At 56.6% G+C, this 18,881-nt stretch overlaps 1 protein-coding gene across 3 annotated transcripts in view; it reads left to right on the plus strand.

Moving 5' to 3' along the window:
- The first annotated feature begins 33 nt into the window (after nt 1–33).
- Nucleotides 34–18,881, plus strand: part of KCNIP2 (potassium voltage-gated channel interacting protein 2) — a 43,977-nt gene continuing 25,129 nt past the window's right edge. Inside the window, exon 1 of one of the 3 annotated variants that reach the window (XM_027648043.1) lies at nt 34–176. In XM_027648043.1, coding sequence (XP_027503844.1) covers nt 104–176 — 73 coding nt within the window. In that variant the 5' untranslated portion in view covers nt 34–103. Of the gene's footprint in view, nt 177–15,620; nt 15,783–18,881 lie in introns of those variants that run through there. The other 2 variants (XM_027648045.1, XM_027648041.1) reach the window with 2 other exon arrangements.

The raw sequence follows: 18,881 nt of genomic DNA on the forward strand, positions 1-18,881 counted from the left end.
GGCGGCGGGGCGGGGGGAGGCGGCGGCCGCGGGCAGCCCCTGCCCGCCGGCGCAGCCCGTGCGCCCCGTCGCCGTTCCCCCCGCCGCTCGGCGGGGCGGGAAGATGCGGAGCAAGGGCAGGAAGGAGAGCCTGTCCGACTCTCGCGACCTGGACGGCTCCTACGACCAGCTGACGGGTGAGTGCCGCCGCCGGGGAAGGTGCAGCAGCCACTGGGACCACGGCGCGGGGCGGCCCCGGGCACCTGCTTCCAGCCCCGCTGAGCCCCGGTCCCTGCCCGCTCCGCTTCGCCTCACGCCTTGCTCGGGGAGAAGGGGAATGGCCGCGACCCCGCGCTGGAGCAGGGTGACAGTCCCGGCCTCGCAGGGGGATGCTCCGGGGGCGGTAGGGTTGGTCCCAGCCGGTCAGCGGTTGTCCTGAGTCAAGGAAAAGGCCCCGGCCGGGGGGTGGGGTGCCTGGATCGCTTTTGGCTGCCCCCAAGCTCACGCTCCCTCACTATCACTGTTACTCCCAAGCCCCTCGGGACACCAGTGTCTGGCGTTTAGCTCTCTCCGCCATGTCTTGGGCCACCCTCCCTGAGGTGGCACAGCAGCACCCCAGCAGTAGGTTCCCCAAGACTGGAGAGACTCACTCTGCTCAGAAAACCCCAGCGGCACCACAGAGCCTGGTGTCCTCATCCATCACCTGGTGTTCCCTAGAGTATCTCCAGAGATATTCCACCCCTGGATGGGGTTGGCTGCAGGATGGGGAGGACAAAGATGACCTGTCTGTGATGCTATTGCATTCCCCTCTATCCTCTGTCCCAGGGAGTTGCTGGGCGTCCCGCATCCCACCACATCTGTCCACTCATCACACTTTATCCCCCACTGTCCGATAGTGAAGCAGCTGGGCTGGAGCTGGCAACATCCCTCCTTCCCCATGTGCTCTCCACAGATCAGGCCAAATCCTGTCCCCTGTCAGGGCCCCTGTTGTAGCAGCTGTGCAATGGGGCAGCAGTTCCCACCTGCCTCCCAGGACCCATCATGGAGCTGAACCTGTCCATAACCAGTGGGGTTGGGTGCCCTCATGCCGCAGGCACTGTGATGTGTGCACAGGCAGCTCCTCTGACTCCTGGTGATGCTTTTCCTGCCACAGTCTGGAGCGAATTTCAGGCTTTGCTCTGGAATTTTGAATAGGTGGTGGTAGCAGGGCAGGACCCCTGCTCTGCTTTCCTGAGCAGCCCCACACATGGGAAACACCGCTTACTGTCTGCCCAAACGTGCTTCAAAGAAGATATTTTTGAGCTGTGTAGGAAATTGGAACCCACACACAACTTTTGGTTTCTCCGGTAACTTTAAATGTCCATATGGATTTAAATTAAATCAAAGTTAAAAATAAATTCCAGTCTCAGAGAGACTGAGACCTTTTATGCCTGGACTTACCTCTGAACCAGTTGTGCAGCAGGAGCCTGGGTGGAGGGGAGCTGTGCCACTGCACAAGCCCCTGTCCACAGGAGTGGGGCTGCAGGGAAGTCTCGGGGAACAAGGCTGGAAACATCTTCCCCATTTCCCAGAGTGGGAAACAGGCCCCAGTAGGGCATGTTCCTCATTTTCCATTGCTGTCAGGTCATGACCTGCCAGGGCAGAGCCTACAGTAACACCAGGGAGGAGAGGGAGCTGGTCCCAGTGGCACTGATTTCCTCTGCATTGGCTGAACGTGCTGGAGCCATTCTTCCCAGTGGAGAGAAAGTTATCTTTCTCACAGAAAGTGTGGAAGTGATACAGGCAGGAGAGGGAGGGTTTAGTAACTTGAGCCCCTGCCTTCTATCTGGCCTAGGCTCTCCTGATACCCTGTGGATGCAGTGAGGAGTCTGGACCACCACGGGGCTGTAGTGAAACTCTGGCTTGAAACTGGCAGTGCCTGTGTAGCCTTAATCTCTCCTTGCAGATGGGAGTGTCCCTGCTGGCACCTGCTGTTTGGTAGCACAGCTCTGCTTGGGGACAAGTATAAGCAGTTTGGTGTGTTCCTGCAGCTTTGGAGACCCCCATCCATCAGGGTGCGTCTGGGTCTAGAGGACATCTTCCATGCAAGAGGTGTTAACTGAGAGATGATTTGGTGTCAGGTGATGTGACAGCCCCACAGCAGCTCCAGCAATTGCTGCTGTGCATAGGGACAGCAGTCAGTCCTGCTCCCTCCCATCATTGCCCAAAAACAGGAGTGAAGGCAACGTGATTCCCATCTGTGCATGCCCAGTGCATAGAAGGGTTTGCAACACTTGCTTCCAAAAGAAGGAGAGAGGCTAACGGGAAGCAGGACCCCCAGCCACACTCAGGAGAGAAACCCTCCACACTGTACCCAACAGCACACTCATTTTTAAATTTAAAAAACTGTTGAAAATGAGGGTGCAGTGACAGCCCCCCCTCCCTACGGCATCTCCAGCAGTGCCCAGCTGCCCTGGCTGTGCGGGCACGTGGATGTGTGTGTGAGAGGCCTGAGTGAATGAGAACTGCCTGTGTGTGAGCAGCAGGGAGAACAGCACTGCTTCCTGTGCCAGGGGAACACGGGCTGGCTGTGCTGGCGTGAGCTGGAAAGGGCCTTGCCTGTGCTGGCCCAGGTGTGGTGGTGTGGGGCAAAGGCAGGCAGCAGCCATGCTTGGCTGCTGAGTCTGTGGCTGGGCTCCCACCTGGGTATTAAGGAGAGAAATGTTTAGGTTACGCCACTAGGAAATTAAGCTGGTCCATTTCTGGGATATTTAGATGACGCTAGTGAGAAATAAAAGCCATCCATAAATTACATTATTCCTTCAGCCTCTAATGACATGAGTGATTAGTGTGCAAGCAGAGCCCAGAGCCAGTGTCTCAGGACTGCTCTGGCCATGGCCCTCCGTGCAGAAGAAATGGGAGTCCAGTGCCGCTTTGTCCCAAGAACCATGGGTACTGCATCCCTGGCCCCAAATGCTGGCAGTGTGAGAGGTGAGTGGGCTTGGAGAAGGGTTTTGCTCCTGCCTGACACTGCAGGGATGTGTGGACAGCAAGGCTGCCCCAGGCTTAGATGGGGAGCAGGGGTGGATGCCCTGGGACCCCATCATACCCCACAAGACAAGCTCATCCCAGCCGTGCTGTGTCCTGTGAGTGGGATGGCATATGTCAGCATGGGGTCAATACCTGGGCTCTTTGGGCTGGGGCAAACCCCCTAACTGCCTTTCAGAAAGATAAGGGATTCACCTCCAGGGCTGTTAGGTTCCTAGAAAAGGGTTAGCAGGATCTCTTTTCTCCCCTGCTTTCTCACCCCTGCTTTCTCCCTTCTGTTGTCATGATGTGGGGACTTGAACAACCACTTTGCTCCACCTCAAAGGCAGCCGCAGCATTTGCAGGGTTGAGCAATTGCTATAGTGATCATCTGCAGAGCTTTGGGATCCTCCTGTTTCTGGAAGCACGGCTGATGGATGGGGACTCCCCACCTCTTAGCACTTTTAGCAACCCGCTCTGGGAGATGAAAGCCTTAGGTACCAGTGTAGTGGCAGCACAGCATCTGACTGAGCTCTCCTCCCTACCTGGAGGGAGAGTGTTTCAGAGGCATTTCTCCACATGCCAGTAAGAAAGGAGAGATGGGGCTGAGCTGTCTCCCACAGACACACCAAAGGGAGGACGGGCCAGTTGGGTTGTTGGGAGCACAGTGGGAGTAGGGTTCTGGTCCCTGCCATGGGATAAAGCTGAGGAGCTGCGTCCTGGCAACGCATCTGCCGCAGGCAGGTCTCAGGTGATGGGCAAATCTAGGGCTGCGCCAGGGACTTGTTCTGCTGCCGGCAAACCCAGCAGCTCCATCGTGGCTGCTCACAGCCTGTGATCAGCTGGGTGGGGGGAACATCTCCACCAGCTTGCCATAGCGTAGGACTTCCATCTGTGAGGGGGATAATTTATTTCCCAGGGTGTGGAGGAGGTGTCAGTGCTAGCCTGTCCCAAATAATAGTGTGTGTAGGGGGAAGCACTGGGATCTGCAACTGGAGGATGGAGTGACAAGGCCATTGGGTGGGAGCAAGGGCATAAGGCAGGCAGGGGCTGGCCAGGAGCCCATCTTCAAGTGTGTATGGCAGGTTGTGTGGTGTGCCTGTGTGCTGGCGTGGATCCCAGGGAGAGGGACTGGAATGAGGACTGTGCCCAGGACCACTTCACCCATGCCCAGAATAAAGCTCCTTCTCTTGTCCAATTGCTTCCTGGAGAAGCACAGGAACACTGCTGGCTGCACAGCCCTGCCCTCATGGGTCTATCAGAGACAGCTGCCTGCATCCCTCTGCTCAGTGTCAGGCATCAGTTGTCCCCTCCTCCTAGAAGCAGCCCCCAGGAGGGATGGCACACACTGGTGTCCTTCCCCTGGGGTTCCAGCCCATGGGAACCGAGAGTGTTGCCCATCCCCCTGCTCCCCTGTTAATCTACCTCCTCTGCACTGCTGCTGTTGCCCCACACGACCCCTTTTCCACTTGTCACTTCTGCTCCTGCCGCCTGGTGGTGAGGCTGGGCTGGAAGCTGGGCCGACCCTCAAACCAGGTCCCCAAGCTCCCAGGAAGTCCCCTGTCAGAGTGGGGTACTGTGGGGTTAGGGTCTTCCACTCGTGTGCCAGGGCAGAGGGCTCCCATGGGTCCTCTTCGTGCCAAAGCGCCTTGCCCTCATTGACTGCTGCACCTTCCTGGGGTGATGAGACTGTTGCCTAACTCTTCCTCATCTCTGTCTGCTGTCTTCCTCCTTCTGGCATCTGTACCCTCTTTCCCTTCCCTCTTTGCTGTCCTGGCTTGTCTGCAGCTCTTTGATGCTGATGAATCCCCTCTGATAGGGTGTTGCGGCCCTCCCTAACCAGAGGCTGAGATCCTGGGGGTCTCTGATGGAGGGGATGCTGCTCCAAACCTGCTCCAGGGAAAAGCCTCACATGGGGCAAGGAGCATGTGGGTCATACTGCTGGGTACCACTGCCCATGGACAGGTTGGATTTTGCTGTTGGAAAGGCTGGAGCTGAGGTTTTGGCAGCCACTGCTGCATCCCTGCAAGCAAAGGCAGGTCAGAGTCCACAAGGAATTGGCGGCACAGGATTAATTGACAAGAAGTTTGTGGGTTTGGGTGGGGCAGTTATACAACTGATTTCTGCAGATGCTGAAGCATAATTCACAGGCTGTTGCAATTTTGTCCAAAGGGTACAGCTCCTGCTGCATGGGGCTGGCCATGCATGGGCTCTTGCACCACAGGCAGAGTTTTTCCCCACCGTTGGCCGTGTTGCAGCTGGAGGTGCCCAGACTCGGTGGTGCTGCTCTTGTACTGTGTGCTGTGCTGGAACCAGTTGCCCCTAGAGCTTTGGGAGCCCAGACAGGAGGAGGTTTGGTTTCTGGAGCAAACTCTGTTTCCCTCTGGACCATATTGGGTCTGTATGTCCCAGCTGGAGCTGAGCTGCACTCTTCACCACCAGGGCATCAGTGGGTCACCCCAGTCCTGAAGGACAGGAGACCCCATTAGTGGAGCTGCCCCCAGCTCGTTTGCTGGCTCTACTCATTAGTGATGTTTTCATTAGGAGAAGTGGTTTGGTTTTGTTTAAGCCAAATTGCTGTGCTTGGGAGATGATAAATCCATCTGCTGGCAAATCACTCTCCTGCCGCCGGAATGGATCCCAGCCCCAGGCTTTAATCATGCCACAGATGAATGAGCCTCTAGTGAAACAAATCTCCCTGCTGTCCCTTGCCAGGGGGGCTGAACTGGGTGGGCTGATGCCATGGCGAGGAGCTCTGGCTTGGGGTAGAGAATCAAAAGCCTTCACTAAGGTTGCAGAGTCCTGAGGGTGGTTATTGCTGAGCAAGTGAAAAGCTGGGGCTGTTGCAAGTGGCTTCCCTGGGAGCAAAGGGGGAGAGAAACCCCTTTCCATGGGGCAGGGGCTGTGGGTGGGTGCAGGGGTCCTGTTCAACCCACCATCCATGCCAGAGTGCTGGGGCTGGGTGGGTACCATGCCATGGTGGTGAGTGGCAGGATACAGAGGATGAATGTCCCCGCTCCCAGCAATACCCCACTGAGTGCTTTGCAAATGGTATGTGGCAGTTGGGCTGTGCTGGGTGGGAGGCTCTTATTGGGGTCCCCAAGCTGCTATGGCTCTAGCTGCTTCTGGCTTTAAAGTCAATTTGTCTTCTGCTTCAAATGAAAACGGGTGGTGCAGTCCCCGGGGAGCAGTGAGAGTAATTAGCTTGTTTGGAGAGGGAACCCTGCAGGAAGGGAGCTGGGGGCAGGATATTGCCGCCTTTAACAGGAGCTGATGGGCATGTGGGATGCAGGAGGGTGTCACCTTCAGTGCTTCTGAATCTGGGCTTTCTTGAACTTTTCCCCTCTGGTCCAGACAGGGCAAGTCACCTACAGAAACTTGTGGGCAGGGGTGCTGTTGGCATGCATGTATGTGTCCACGCCTCACATGCCTCTCCTGCCCCTAAGGCTCAGCTCCTTCTAGTTCTAGGTGATTCCAGCCCCATTTTGGCAGGAGGCACTCTGCTTTTGAACCTGCTGGGTTGGGGTCCCCTCCTGTTCAGGCAGCTGGCACCCCTCCCAACCCTGGGCCAGTGCTGGCATTGCTGCTGGGGACTCTGGGTGCGGCAAGAGGGTCAGTGTCCCATCCATGCTGCTCCTGCTTACTCCACCTGGGGACGTGGGGGCCTGGGGATGCTGAGGTCTGCAGGACATACAAGCAGGTGCCCCAGCTCCAAGCACTGGGATTCATCCGATTCCTGCACCAGCTCCATCTGCAGTGAGTGTTTTGGAGGCTGTGCCCTGGGCAAGGCAAGGGTACTGCATACCCCTGCATGTGGACAAACCTGATCCGTGCTCCTCTTAGAGAGCCCTGGGCTGTACCTGGGACAAGCAGGTGGCTTTGTCTTGCGACAGACATCTGTGGAGAGGTCTGTCAAGGACCACACTGCAGTAGCAGCGGTGCCTGTAGGTAGACAGGGGATACTCAGAGCCCTGAGGGATGGTGCCAGGCTGGCAGTGGAGATTGATGACTTCACCTCTGGCCCCTCTCCACAGAGCAGATCGGGGACAATGATGGAGAGACTAACTCAGCAGGTGGGGTGGTGGACAAATCTGCTGCCACAGCTCTGATGCAAAGGCTTAGGGACTGACTGGGTAAGATAGGACCATCCCTGGGCTGTCATGCTGTGCCTGTGAGACATGTCCTGTCCCATGGCAGTGACATTCCTGCAGGGAAGGGGCTACACTGTCTGAAGCAGAAGAAGTTTTCTTGGTAAGATACTACTGTGAGAGACTGGCAGGACCCTGTCACTGAGCCTCTGTGGGGCAGAAAGTGGAACCTTGCTCCTGGCTTCAGGTACTGACCTGAGCAGCAGAGCTGGGATGCTCCAGCTCCCTTACCTGCCCTCTTCCCATCACCAATGATGCATTTGGACACCAAAAAAAGTGCTTTTTAGGGATGGAGCCTTGGTGATGGTCTGGCCAGGATTTGAGTCACAGGGAAGAAGGGGTTCTGGTTTTTTTTCCCTTGGCCCAGCTGGGGAAGCTGTGGGATGCAGGGAGGTGCTGGAAAACTTGCACAACCATGGGGTCGGGAGCCAGGGAAGAGCCATCCAGCTGCTTTCATCTGTTTCTGCAGCCCATCCAGCTGTGTTGGGGTGAAATGAGAGCTGGCCTGCTCACTAACGAGATTAGACAGGCAAGCCATTGCTCCTGGCCCCTTTGGTTAATCGCTTCTTCCTAGATTGAATTTTTTTAAATTGCATTGCTTACAGAAAGCCCCTGAATGGGTTTAAAGGCAATAATCCACCCAGCCCTCCATCACTGCAAGGGTCCCCTTGCGGCTACTTGGCAGTAGGTTGTTGAAGTCCCCAGTGTGTCTCCACATGTCTCTGGTGTCCCCAGGAGGTGGCTGACAGGGCTGGCCCTTGACAGTTCTTGATTTATTCCAAGAGGGAATACACATTAATTTTTAATGGTGTGATTTAGCAAAGCCTCTAGAGGTGATGGAGAAGAGAGCAGGTCAGATGCCAGGCTCTGTGCTGCAGTACATGTGGCAGATTCCCTTTGTCCCCCACTGCTGTCCTGAGGGCCATGGTGGGCAGCTGCCACCAGCCCATCCTGCTGCACTCCTAGGGGCATGTTGGAGTTGGGGGGTTGAGTGGTGGGGCACAGCACCCCCAGGTCTGGTTGTACCTGCATGGGGTCTTGTGTGACCCCAGAGCAGGGAGGGACAGCAGCTGGTGAGAGGTTTTGGGGTTGCAGAACAGGTTGGCAAATGGATGTGGGGCTTGGGCAGCACAGTGAGGGTTGCTATAATATGCTGTGGTTATGACTGATGCCAGCCTCCCTTGGAGACATCTCAGCCGTCTCCTGCATGGTGGAATCTGCCCTTAAGTACCTCTTTCTTTCCCCCTTATTCTGCTTCTAGAAGTCACATCTTCCGAGCCCAGCACCAGTCCTGTGCTGCCCATGCTGACCCAAACAAATTTCCTCTGGAGCCCGCCCTCCCTGCTCTCCTCCCCTCCATCGTACGAAGTGAGTCACTCCCAGGCACCGGGAATCATTCATGTCATTTCCCCCTTTGCCGCAAAGTCATTAATGCGAGTGGAATAATTTGTTGCATAACGGAGAGGATCAGTGGGAGCGCTGCTCCGGCAAGTGATTCCTGGCCCTGGCCACTACCATCCTGGGAGAGGGCAGCTTGATGGGAGCATTCCAGATCTTGCTGATCCCACAGCTGCATCATGCTCCCAGCAATGGTGTCGGCTTCCTGAGGCATTTTTCCAAAAACCACCAAGTCCTGCCTGTACCCCAGCTGAGTAGGTTGGACCTGTTTGTTGTGGCCTTAGTGTCTGCTCACCCTCGCAGAGATCCTCTGAAAGGGGCATGTTTTGACTGCCCCACCGTGACATGGGCAAGAAGTGTCCCCTGCATTGATCAGGGTGTGTGTGTTGAGGCACCCTTTGTCCTGGCCATGTCCCTGCCTCCCACCCATTCCAGCTCCTATGAGCTCCCCAAGCCATTGGGTCACAAATGCTTCCCACCAGCAGCCAAATACTTCCCAGCTTATTGCTTCAGAGCTGGCGACCCAGAGGTGCCCCAGCAGGGCTGCAGGCAGCTCTGGAACTATTCCCAGTGAGTTTCCAGCCAGCTGTTGCTGGTGAAAACCCAAGCACAGCTGGGGGTCTCTCCCAGGGACCTTGCAGCCTCCCAAACAGGGGGCTGGCTGGAGGGGACACTTGTCACCTCAGCTAAGGACTATGCGTGCCGAGATCCCATGCTTGAGTGATACTTGCTGCGGTTATGGCAGATCCAGTCTCTCCCTTGCATGTCGAGGGGGAGAAGGGCAGGGAATAGTGCTTGAGGAGATAAGAGTCATTGTGGAGGCTGCCCCACTGCCCAGGGTTAATTTCCTTCTATCCCACGCTCAGCCAGGCATTAATTTAAAGATGCTGTAATGGGAGAGGGAGAGCATAAGAGGATTGGGCTGAGGGCAAGAGCATTTAAGGAAGGAAAGGGAAGTGGTTGGGAGCTGCACAGGGGACAATGGCATCCGATGGTGCAGGATGGGCAGGAGGTGGCTGTGCACTCCTCAAGCCCAAGCCACACCGATGTGTCCCAGCTGCAACTGTGATGTTACCCAGTGGTACCCTCCAGCCCCTGGAAGGGAACATGGGGGTGAAGCTTTCCCCCTCCTCAGGGAGAGCACTGCTGCTGGGTGGCTGGGCAAGGAGGGGGCTGTAAACTGCTTGCCTGCAGCATGGCCATGCCCCATGTTCCACCTCTGCCCCTTGCTGCGTGTGGGACATGAGACAGAAGTTTTAAACTCCAGCCTGGGGTAACCCAGCAGAAGGGCATCATGCCCAGCTCAGAGAGGGGCAGGCAGAGCCTCTCTGGGGTGCCACGTCCCAGCAACCACTTTGTCCCTTTTTCTCAGCTGGGCAGTGTGTCCCCTCGGTGCAGAGGGCTGCCCTGAGGCAGTAGCTGGAGAAAGGAGACGGTGTTTAATATTTCAAAGTGACTCACCGAAAACCTGCTGTTCCCTGGGGCTGGTCCAGGTCCAGCATCCCTGGAAAGAGGCCAGGATCACACCCCAGCCCAATGTGAACTGCAGAGGGAGGTTCTTTTGAGACCACATCTGTCAGAGCAAAGGAGCCTTTTCCCTTCTCTGTTGCTTGAAGACTCAAGGGTCCCACCCCTGCCCTAGACTACATTTCCAGGACAGGGGCATGAGTCCCCAGGGGATTCAGTGTCTCTCCTGTGCAGTGCACCACCCTGTGCCTCCCTCAGCACTGTTTGTTTTCTCAGCCTGCCCTGCAGTAATTACAACCTGCTGCCACTCACCGGATAATAGGTCTCTCCTTTTATCACTGCTTAATTAAATAACTGTGGGGAAGTGAGGGGCTGGTAACCCCTTGTTTGCCAACATGAACAACCCAGTGGTGCTGGGGAGGTCTCTTGGGGGTGTCACAGGATTTGGATGGGGATGGCTGTGCCCTGGCCTGGGAAACATAGCTGAACATGGGGTACCTCCATGCCCTTGAGAGGGATGAGGTGCTGACGTTTTTGTTCATGTGTACAGCATGTCTGGCACAAATGTTTCCAGGCCAATCCTCAGAAAGTGCCCTGAATGTGACCACTGTCACCCTGTCTGTAATTCTTCCCTCAGCTTGGAACCTTGCCCGCTGCCAGGCTGGGGACAGTGTGTGGGCAGGGTGTCCGCTGCCAGGCCAGCCACCTCTGCCCGCAATTAATTGGTGCTAATGAGTATCCCTGGCAGCTGCTGCTGGGTCAGTGAGCTCTGATTGAGTATCTGCCAGGCTCTCTCCCTATGGGACCAGATGCATGGGTCCCACTTCTTGCTCAGCAGAGCATCCTCACTTGTGCAGTTGGTCATCAATGCATACATGGCTCCCTCTGCTCTGTCTGCCTTTGTACCTTTGCCAGGAAGCTGGTCCCAGTTTGGGCACTGCCAGTAGTGCAGCTCCAGGAGCTGCCCCTGTGTCTTGCTCCTCTGGGTGCCCATTTCTCCCCATTGCAGCCACCCCACAAGGTGCTGTAGCAATGGGAACAGTGTCTATTATGGCATCCTCAGGAGCAGAATGTGGCCCTCTTTAAAAACACATGGGCAGGGGTGGTAGGAGTGCTCCCCTGGGCACTGCCTGTGGGGAGTGGGGAGTGGGGAAAGGTCTTTGCGTTGGTGATGAGATGTACAACATGTGTAATGGGGATAGTCTGGGAAATGTCTCCCACTAAGTGTGTCAGCCCTTGGTGTCAGGGGCCCGGTTTGAAAACGATGAGTTGGGGTATGGAGAGGTTTTGGGAGTATTCTGGGTCTTTGTGGCAAGATGTTGTGGGAAGAGGAGCTGTGTAGGGGTTGTGTACAGGCAGGGGAGTATGGGGTTACCTGCAGGCTCAGGGTACCTCTCCTCCTAGTGTGTTACCTTCCTTGCTGCCTGTCCTCCCGTCTGCCCTGGATTTGCAGTTCCAGAGTCAATTTACACAGATCAAAGCCTGGGGCCATCTCTCATCTTGGCTTACCTAGGTCCTGCCTGCCCCAAGCCCCGAAAGCAGGGGAGGTTTGGAGGTAATCCTTGCAGATGGGATGCTGCTGACTAATTATAGCAGAACCTCTCGCTTCATGGGAACCACGGTGAATTGTCCCTCGAGCCCTGGCAGCAATGGTACAAATCTTCTGCTAATTAGACTTGAAAGTCCTCCCATGAGCTCAGGCACAGGATGGATATTTGATTATTAACATATTTATTTCTGAGCCTCTCAGCAGGTCTTGCACTGGGAGGCTGTATTCCCCCCCACCCCATCACTTCTAGGCACATTTATTCATATCAAGAGTGCTCGGGGGCTCCAGAGGGAGGGGCGCTTCTTCTGCTCTGTGTGCTCATTTTTGGGGTTGTCTCATCAAGGTGTGTGGAAGGTAACTTGCTGATGCTGGCAAGGTCTTGGGCAGGAGCAAAGCTCCCAGGTTCTGTGCTTCCCACTAGCTTCTCTCTCAGATGGGGTGCTCCTGACCCTCATGACCGGGTGAGAAACCAGGGATGTCTTTTCCCGCCTGCTCCTGGGCACAGTGGCTCCAGGAACTGGATAGGCAGATGAGGGGGTGGCATGGAGCTGGTGCTGAGCAGCCCATCACAAAGCTGCCTGCCATGGCACCCCCAGGGGGAGCATCCCTCCCTCCAGTGGAGGCAGGAAAACTGCGACGGAAACACTGTCTCTGAAACAACTGAAAATAGCTTTCCTGTCCCCAAAATGTCAGTTTTTAAAAGGCAGTCTCTGGGGGCCCCCCTGGGCTGGCAGTGGGCTGAGCGGGTGCCCTGGAGATGCCAAGTGGGTGGCCCTGCTGCCCCGTGGGGCAGAGAGTGCAAGAGGCTGGAGGGCTGAGCCATCTCTCAGTGTACAGATGGCGAGAGGGAGAGTGCTGGTGTCCGGGGCCATCAGCCCAGCCATAGGGCTGTGCAGTGTCTTGGCTTGAGGTTGGAGAAAAGTGCAGGTGAGCTGTGGGCTGTTGGAAGGATAGCACTTGTGTGTCTCCCCTGCCCATAGACATCCAGGTCTACCCAGCCACATATCCAGGGGTTTCAGACCAGTGCTGGGGTGCTGTTGGCATGGGGACAGGTGAGAAGCCATGGGTCAGGACCTCAGCCCCATCTCCAGCACTGCTTTGCTCTCTCTACCTGCCTTGTTGCTGTCTCCCTGAGAGAGGGCACGTGCCTTGTTGCAGCACTGGAGTTATTAATAGCAGCAAACACTCTCAGTGCCTTCAAGACAAGTCCATTTTGGGGGAGATTCCTGCCATTTGAAATATGCTTCCCCTCCCTGGGATCCCTCTGGCCTCTTATCTCCCTCTACCAGCTGTGCAGCCAGCGTGTGCCAGAGGCCCTGGATAAGCGGTGGTGCTAATAGCCCGTGTCACTCAGCCTGGCAGCGTCTGCCTGGGTGATGGAGGGTGTCCTGCTGCCTGGCCCACAGGCAGCCCCAGGCTGCCTGCACACGTGGAAACCGAGGTTGTGTCCTAGCCTGTCCCCACTGCACTTCCTCCTGTCACCATCACCCCACCGAGCTGGATCTGTCAGCAGCCAAGCAAGCGCTAATTGCAAGGAAATGAGCCTGGTGCCATCTCCCATTTATTGGAGCCCAACCTGTGTGTGACTGCATGGAACTCGTTAATTTGTCGCCATCACCATGGCTTGTTGTGTGGTGGTGAGGGTGGAGAGTCTGGACAGATACTGAGGGCCATGTCCTCCCCTGGAGCAGATTTGGGAGCAGGGCTGGCATCACTTGTGGCCAGGCTGAGATTTTTCCCAGCCTCGCAGTTCAGGAGGCCCTGCTGAGGCTTAGAGTGGGAGTGGGGATAGGGCTGGGGATGGAAACCCCTGCTGATCCTTGTCAGATACCATGTGCATGGAGCAAGGTGGGCATCTGAGGGGCAAAATGATGCCAGTTCAGGATAAGGAGATTCTGTGGCTGTGTTGTGCCCCAGTGTGAGCCATGCACCCCCATCCAGTGATGTGCCTACTTGTGAAGGCCATGCTCTTTGGAGGTCCTGGGGACTGTGCTGCCTCATTGCCTGATGTAACCTGGGTACCCCCAACACTGCTGTGCTTTTCAAGCCCAGCAAGCTCTGAAATGGCCCCAGATGGTCCAGGCAGGCTGTGGTGTCCTTGCTTACTGCTGCAACCTTGATGTGTCAGCCCTATAACCAGGGCTGGGTTCAAGTTCTGGCTCTTTTCACTTCCCTGTGCCTCTGTTTCCCTGCAGCTGTTGGTGCAGTTCTTTGCCCTCCCATTGCAGCATATGGAGAGTCTTGGGGTATACCCCAGGAACCTGGGTGGAGGGTGATGAAACCTGTTCCCTCAGTTTTGTCACCTTCTTCCTGCTGCTTGTACCCTGTTCATGGGGGCAATGAATTATTCATGGACTGGCAGGCAGGGGTGTGTCTGTGACTGCCTGCATGATGCCAGTGGAGCCTGCATGCCACCGAGCACAGAGAGCTTTTCTGTGTAAATCCCTAAAATATTTAGCAGAACTGACAAAAAAAAATTGAGCTTGGGAGCAGTCAGTGCCTCAGTGTAACCTGGAGGGTGATGGGCTGTCATGGAGGTGCTGGGGGGGATGGACACACCAGGGTGGTACCTGTGGGGCTCTGACCCTGATCTTGGCCTGTCACCCACCACCCATGTTGCTCATGGAGTTTATGTCTCTTTGTCTGTCCAACCACGCATCCATCAGGTCTTTCTGCTTGTCTCTGTTATCAGATGGTGGGGGTGCCCCCATCCTTTCCCTGCATTGTGGGGGTGCTTTGGCATGTCTTGGTCCCTGGTGTCAGAGAGCCAGGCTCCTGCCCCACCACCCACTGTGTGCCAGCTGCTGACAGGTTGGTGCTGAGGGACCAGTGCATGGTGTTGGGCTGGGTTCTTTCCCTGGCAGTGCCTTCCTGAGCAGACAGATCACGTCACATGCATTTTTTAACAGGATCCACCGGCTGAGAACGAGCTGAGCTGTCGTCACACGTTTGTGATCAAAGCCAGACATGCCCTGGCAGCCTGGGGAAGGATGGCCTTGTGTGCCACTCCTCTCCATCACAGGCTGATTTACAGGGCAGAGCAGGTTGGGGATCCAGCTGTGTCACAGGTTGCAGGTGTGTTGCCCTGCATCCCTGAAGGCACCAGGATGGCCAGTGCCCTCCTTCCTGCTGTGGAGCAATGATTCCTGACTCAAACGTCTAAGGATGGGGGCAGCCATGATGCAAAGCTGGTGCTACCATCAGGCTTCATGCACAGTCCTACATCCCAAAATTGCACCTTCCACTGGGAGTCAGGGGGAGCTGGGTTTGCTGGCAGCAAAGATTGGGGTAGGAAAGGGTTTGTGCTTGTCCTGGATGTGTTTTAGGCTAAGTTCACAAGGGAGCAAGCAGAGGTAAGGGATGCAGGGAGCTGCGGCCAGCTCCGGATGGGAAAGCACGTGGAGCCAGCTGGCTCTGACATGGCAGGGCTGCCCCGCAAGGCAGGCTGGGCTGCTGGCAGCTTTCCCTTGGCCTTTGTAAGCTCGTCCTTTCAAGGATGCTCTCTGTGCCTTGGCAAGGTATGAGCTGTGTGCTGCCCCATGCTCTGCACATCACAGGGCCAAGCCCCGGGGTGTGTGGCCAAGGGCAGTTTGAGCTCACCTTAGAGCACTCAGCCCCTTCCAGACTGTCTGTTCTCTCTGAGCCTTCCTCCCACCTCCTTCCTGGGTTTGCTTCTGCCCCTCTTGCCTCCCCAGGCATGGGGTGGCGGGTGCTGGCCGTGGGTGCCTGCAGTGTGCCCATGCAGCACGGCTGTGCTGTGTGTTTCCCTCTGCAAGCACCAGCAAAGCCCGCGGGCTGTGCTTCGCTGTGACAGCACATCCCATGTCAGACCCGCTGCAAATCCTGCCTGCTAATAGCTATGCAAATTACCTCATTAGTTGCCTTATTTATTTTCTCTGGCATCACGTTTTCAGCACTTCCCCCAGTCCCGGAGGCTGTGGTTTCCCCGGGCTGGGAGGAGGCAGGAGCAGAGCAGCAGCACACAGGGCTGGCTTGGCTGAGCTTTCTTCTCCTGGTGGCAGTGGTGTTGGGATCCCACAGAGCCACCCACCCCGATGCTGTGGGTCTGGAACCCCTTCTGCCAGGATGTCCACCTCCTTCTCCTCTTTCATCATATCCTGGCTCTGGGATGAGTCTTGCTGAGCTCTCCCTCTGGCCAGGAACTGCTCTGTCCCCGCCAAGCAGCTGTGGGTCTGGCATTGCTGGGATGCATATGCCCTCCATCCCCGAAAGAGGTGAGTGCTGGGTTTAGGTAGAGAGAGAACAGAGCATTTGCCCAGTCTCTGTGGGCCTGAATGGTGTCTTGAGGCTTGGCACAGGGCTGCAGAGTGTCCTGCACTCCTTCCACCCTGACTGCCCTTCCTTGGTAATGGAAATTTGCCTCCTTCTCATCCTGACTGCCCTTCCTCATTACTGGAAATGTGCCTTCCACCCTGACTGCTCTTCCTCCTTCAGAGAAAGTTTGGCAGATGATGTCACAGGTATCTGCCAGCCATGGAATGACTCCAGAGAGCCCATAGATGTCCTGGCCAAGGTGGCCCTGGACTGGAGCACTGATCTGGTACTGTCCCTGGGGCGTGTAGCCCAAGCTGAAACACTTTGAAGCCTAGGCACCATCCAGGGCTGGCAGGAATGGCCCCTGGGCACCAGCTCATGGTACCCCTTGGTGATGTTCATGTCCCAGGGCATCCCTATCCATGCTGTATGTCCTGCAAGGACCACTGTCTCCTGATTGCATTTTCTAGGGATGCTCATGTGCCCACGAGACCTGTGACAGCAAAACAGGCTTTACATGGACACCAGGGGACCCACATACTAGTGTGATGACTCATATGAAGACCTTGATTTAGCCACCCCATGGGTTTGTCTGTGCCATGCTGAGCTGCCAGGAAGCATTCTGTCTGCTTCCCCTGTTCTGTTTGTCTTTTATTTCCCCCCTTCTCTTGCGGCTGTGCTAATGAATATTTCATGGCCAGGAACCAGAGCAAATTCCCCCGGCAGCTCCCCGCACTCCTGCGACAGGTACCAATTCAGATGTCAGTGTCTTAGGAAGCATGGGTCTGCTAAGAAGCCATCTCGGGAGGAGAGGGCTTCGGTAGGGAAGGACGGAATGGCTCTGGTTGTCCCCATCCCCGGCGGTGCTGTCACTACCCTTTCAACCTGCAAGGAACTGCCAGCGGACCGTGGTGGCCACGTGTCCGTGCAGGGATGGCCTTCACGGCTCCCTTGCCCCCTCTCACACGCGTGCAGGGCCACGCTCCGACACAACAGCACGTGTCCCCTCCTGTCCCCCGTGTGCCATCAGCCGCCACAGCCGTCTGAACGAGCCGTGTCCCCGGCTCACCTCCTGCCGCCCTGCCGCTCTGCTGCGCTGTACCGGGGCTCCTCTCAGCGTCAGGCGGCGGCAGTGACACCGCGGCGGCACCGAGAATGGGGCACGGGGCGGGGGCGCAGAGTGGGGAGCGCGAAGCGGGGGCATGGAGCGTGGGCAGGCACCCGTGACACCACAGGGGCGCCCCGTGGCCTGTACGTCCTGCCCCGGGCTTCTGTGCTTTCAAGCTCGAGGTGTCCCGGTACAGTCCTCAGGGTTAGGGTTAGGGAAGCAGGAGACAATGTTGGTCTCCAGTCTCCCTGAATTTACCCTTTATCCCCTACAGCGGGGAGCTGGGCTGGTCCCCAATGCAGGCTCGGCACTGGAAGATTCAAGGCAGTGTCTCCCCTTGTCAGAGCCAAAGCACGTGGGGGAGCAGAGCTTTACACAAAGCCTGCAGCCATAGTCTTCCTCCTTCTTATTGCTGCAGTTTGTGCAATGACATGTCCTCTCTGGGAGCCCAGCAGATGCTCTGGGGACAGGGGCTGGCTCTAAATGTCTTTTTGGGAATTATGTCCTTTGCCCTGTGAGGCACTCTGGGGAATGGAGTTCCCCTGGGGCTGGGGCAGGGGCTGAGGAACAACTGGTCTCCTGATGGGGGGAGCAGGTCTGGGAGAACCACAGGCTGGGTTACGAGGCAGGAGCAGGCAGGATGCACCCTGCAGTGACACCCCTGGTGACTGTGTCCCAGGTGATGTCTTCAGCAAGAAAGAGTCTGTAAAGGTGGGCTGCCTGCCCTGCCTTGTGTCTTGCTTTTGATTTGCGCTGAATGCCCGCTCGTCTTGTCAGGGAGGAGCAGGGTCAGTGACCAAGCGGCTTTGCTGCCTTTCTGCAAGGGCAAGACACACAGTCCCCGGTGCCAGCCCGGAGAGTGTGTGCTCAAAGGGAGCCCTAGGATGGGAGCAAGCTGGCTCATGTCTGCAATGCACCATCCTTGCAAACTACCTGCTGTGGGTTGCTGGGTGCAGAGGGAGAGGACAGTCCCCTGGCTCAGCTCATGTGGTTCCCATGAACTTCCATCTCAGTGTCAGTGCATAAGGGCCTTTCTGGAGAGCCGAGGGCCAGCCCAGAGGGGTGATGCTCCTTTGGAAATCACTTTACACTTCTGGACTGGTTGTAGCACCCAGAGATGCTGGTGGGCAGCCAAGCCTGGAGGTGGGATGGGTGACATTGGTGCTGGGCTCTTCTCTGCTGCCATGTCCCTGCAGGCTGGTGTGGGGTGGTCTATATCTGCTACCCTGGGGGGGGGACAAGAGGTCCCTTGTTCCACATGGCCATCACGACCAGGGTGTGCAGGATGGCACTTGCATCTCTCACTTGCCCAGGACATGCTGAGATGGAGCAACTTTCTCTGTCAAATGGAAATTGGCTTCCAAGGAGCCAGATGGTGGCTTTTGGGATCGATCTGCAAACTTCGTTTGCTGTTACGTCCTGTGGGCTCTGGCACCCTCCTGTGGCTGTTCTGCCACCTCTCCTGTATCCCGTGGGCTTTTGGGATGCTGCAGCTGCCTTGGTCTGAGTCGTGCTGGCTGGTCCCCATGGTGGTCCTGGGAACTGCCCCTCTCCCTCAGAGTGGGGAGGAGCTGTGCATTGTCAGGATCTGGCCTTGTATCACACAGCTCATGGGATCTGATTGTTGCAAGAAACTGTCCCAGTGTATTTGTGTTGTGGGGTTAAGTCAGAAGCAGGGCTGCTGGATACTGTAGATAAGAACGAGGGACCTAAACCCCAGATCTGTCCCCAGAATGTGGCAGAAGGGGACTGGGCACTGCTGGCAGCCGAAATTTCTGAGCTTTCAGGTGGGGGAGGGTGGTTCACGGAGGTAGATTCAGTCAGGGCTTTGCATTCACAGACTCTCCCTACAGCTGTGTCTGTCTACTGAGCTGTCCTCTCTGCCTTGGCTGTCCCCTTCCCCTTGTGAGGTTGATGTCCCTTGCAGCTCTTCCCCAGCCCAGGGCTTTGT

This window comes from Corapipo altera, unplaced genomic scaffold, assembly GCF_003945725.1.
Source record: "Corapipo altera isolate COAL_440 unplaced genomic scaffold, ASM394572v1 56, whole genome shotgun sequence".
Lineage (NCBI taxonomy): Eukaryota > Metazoa > Chordata > Aves > Passeriformes > Pipridae > Corapipo > Corapipo altera.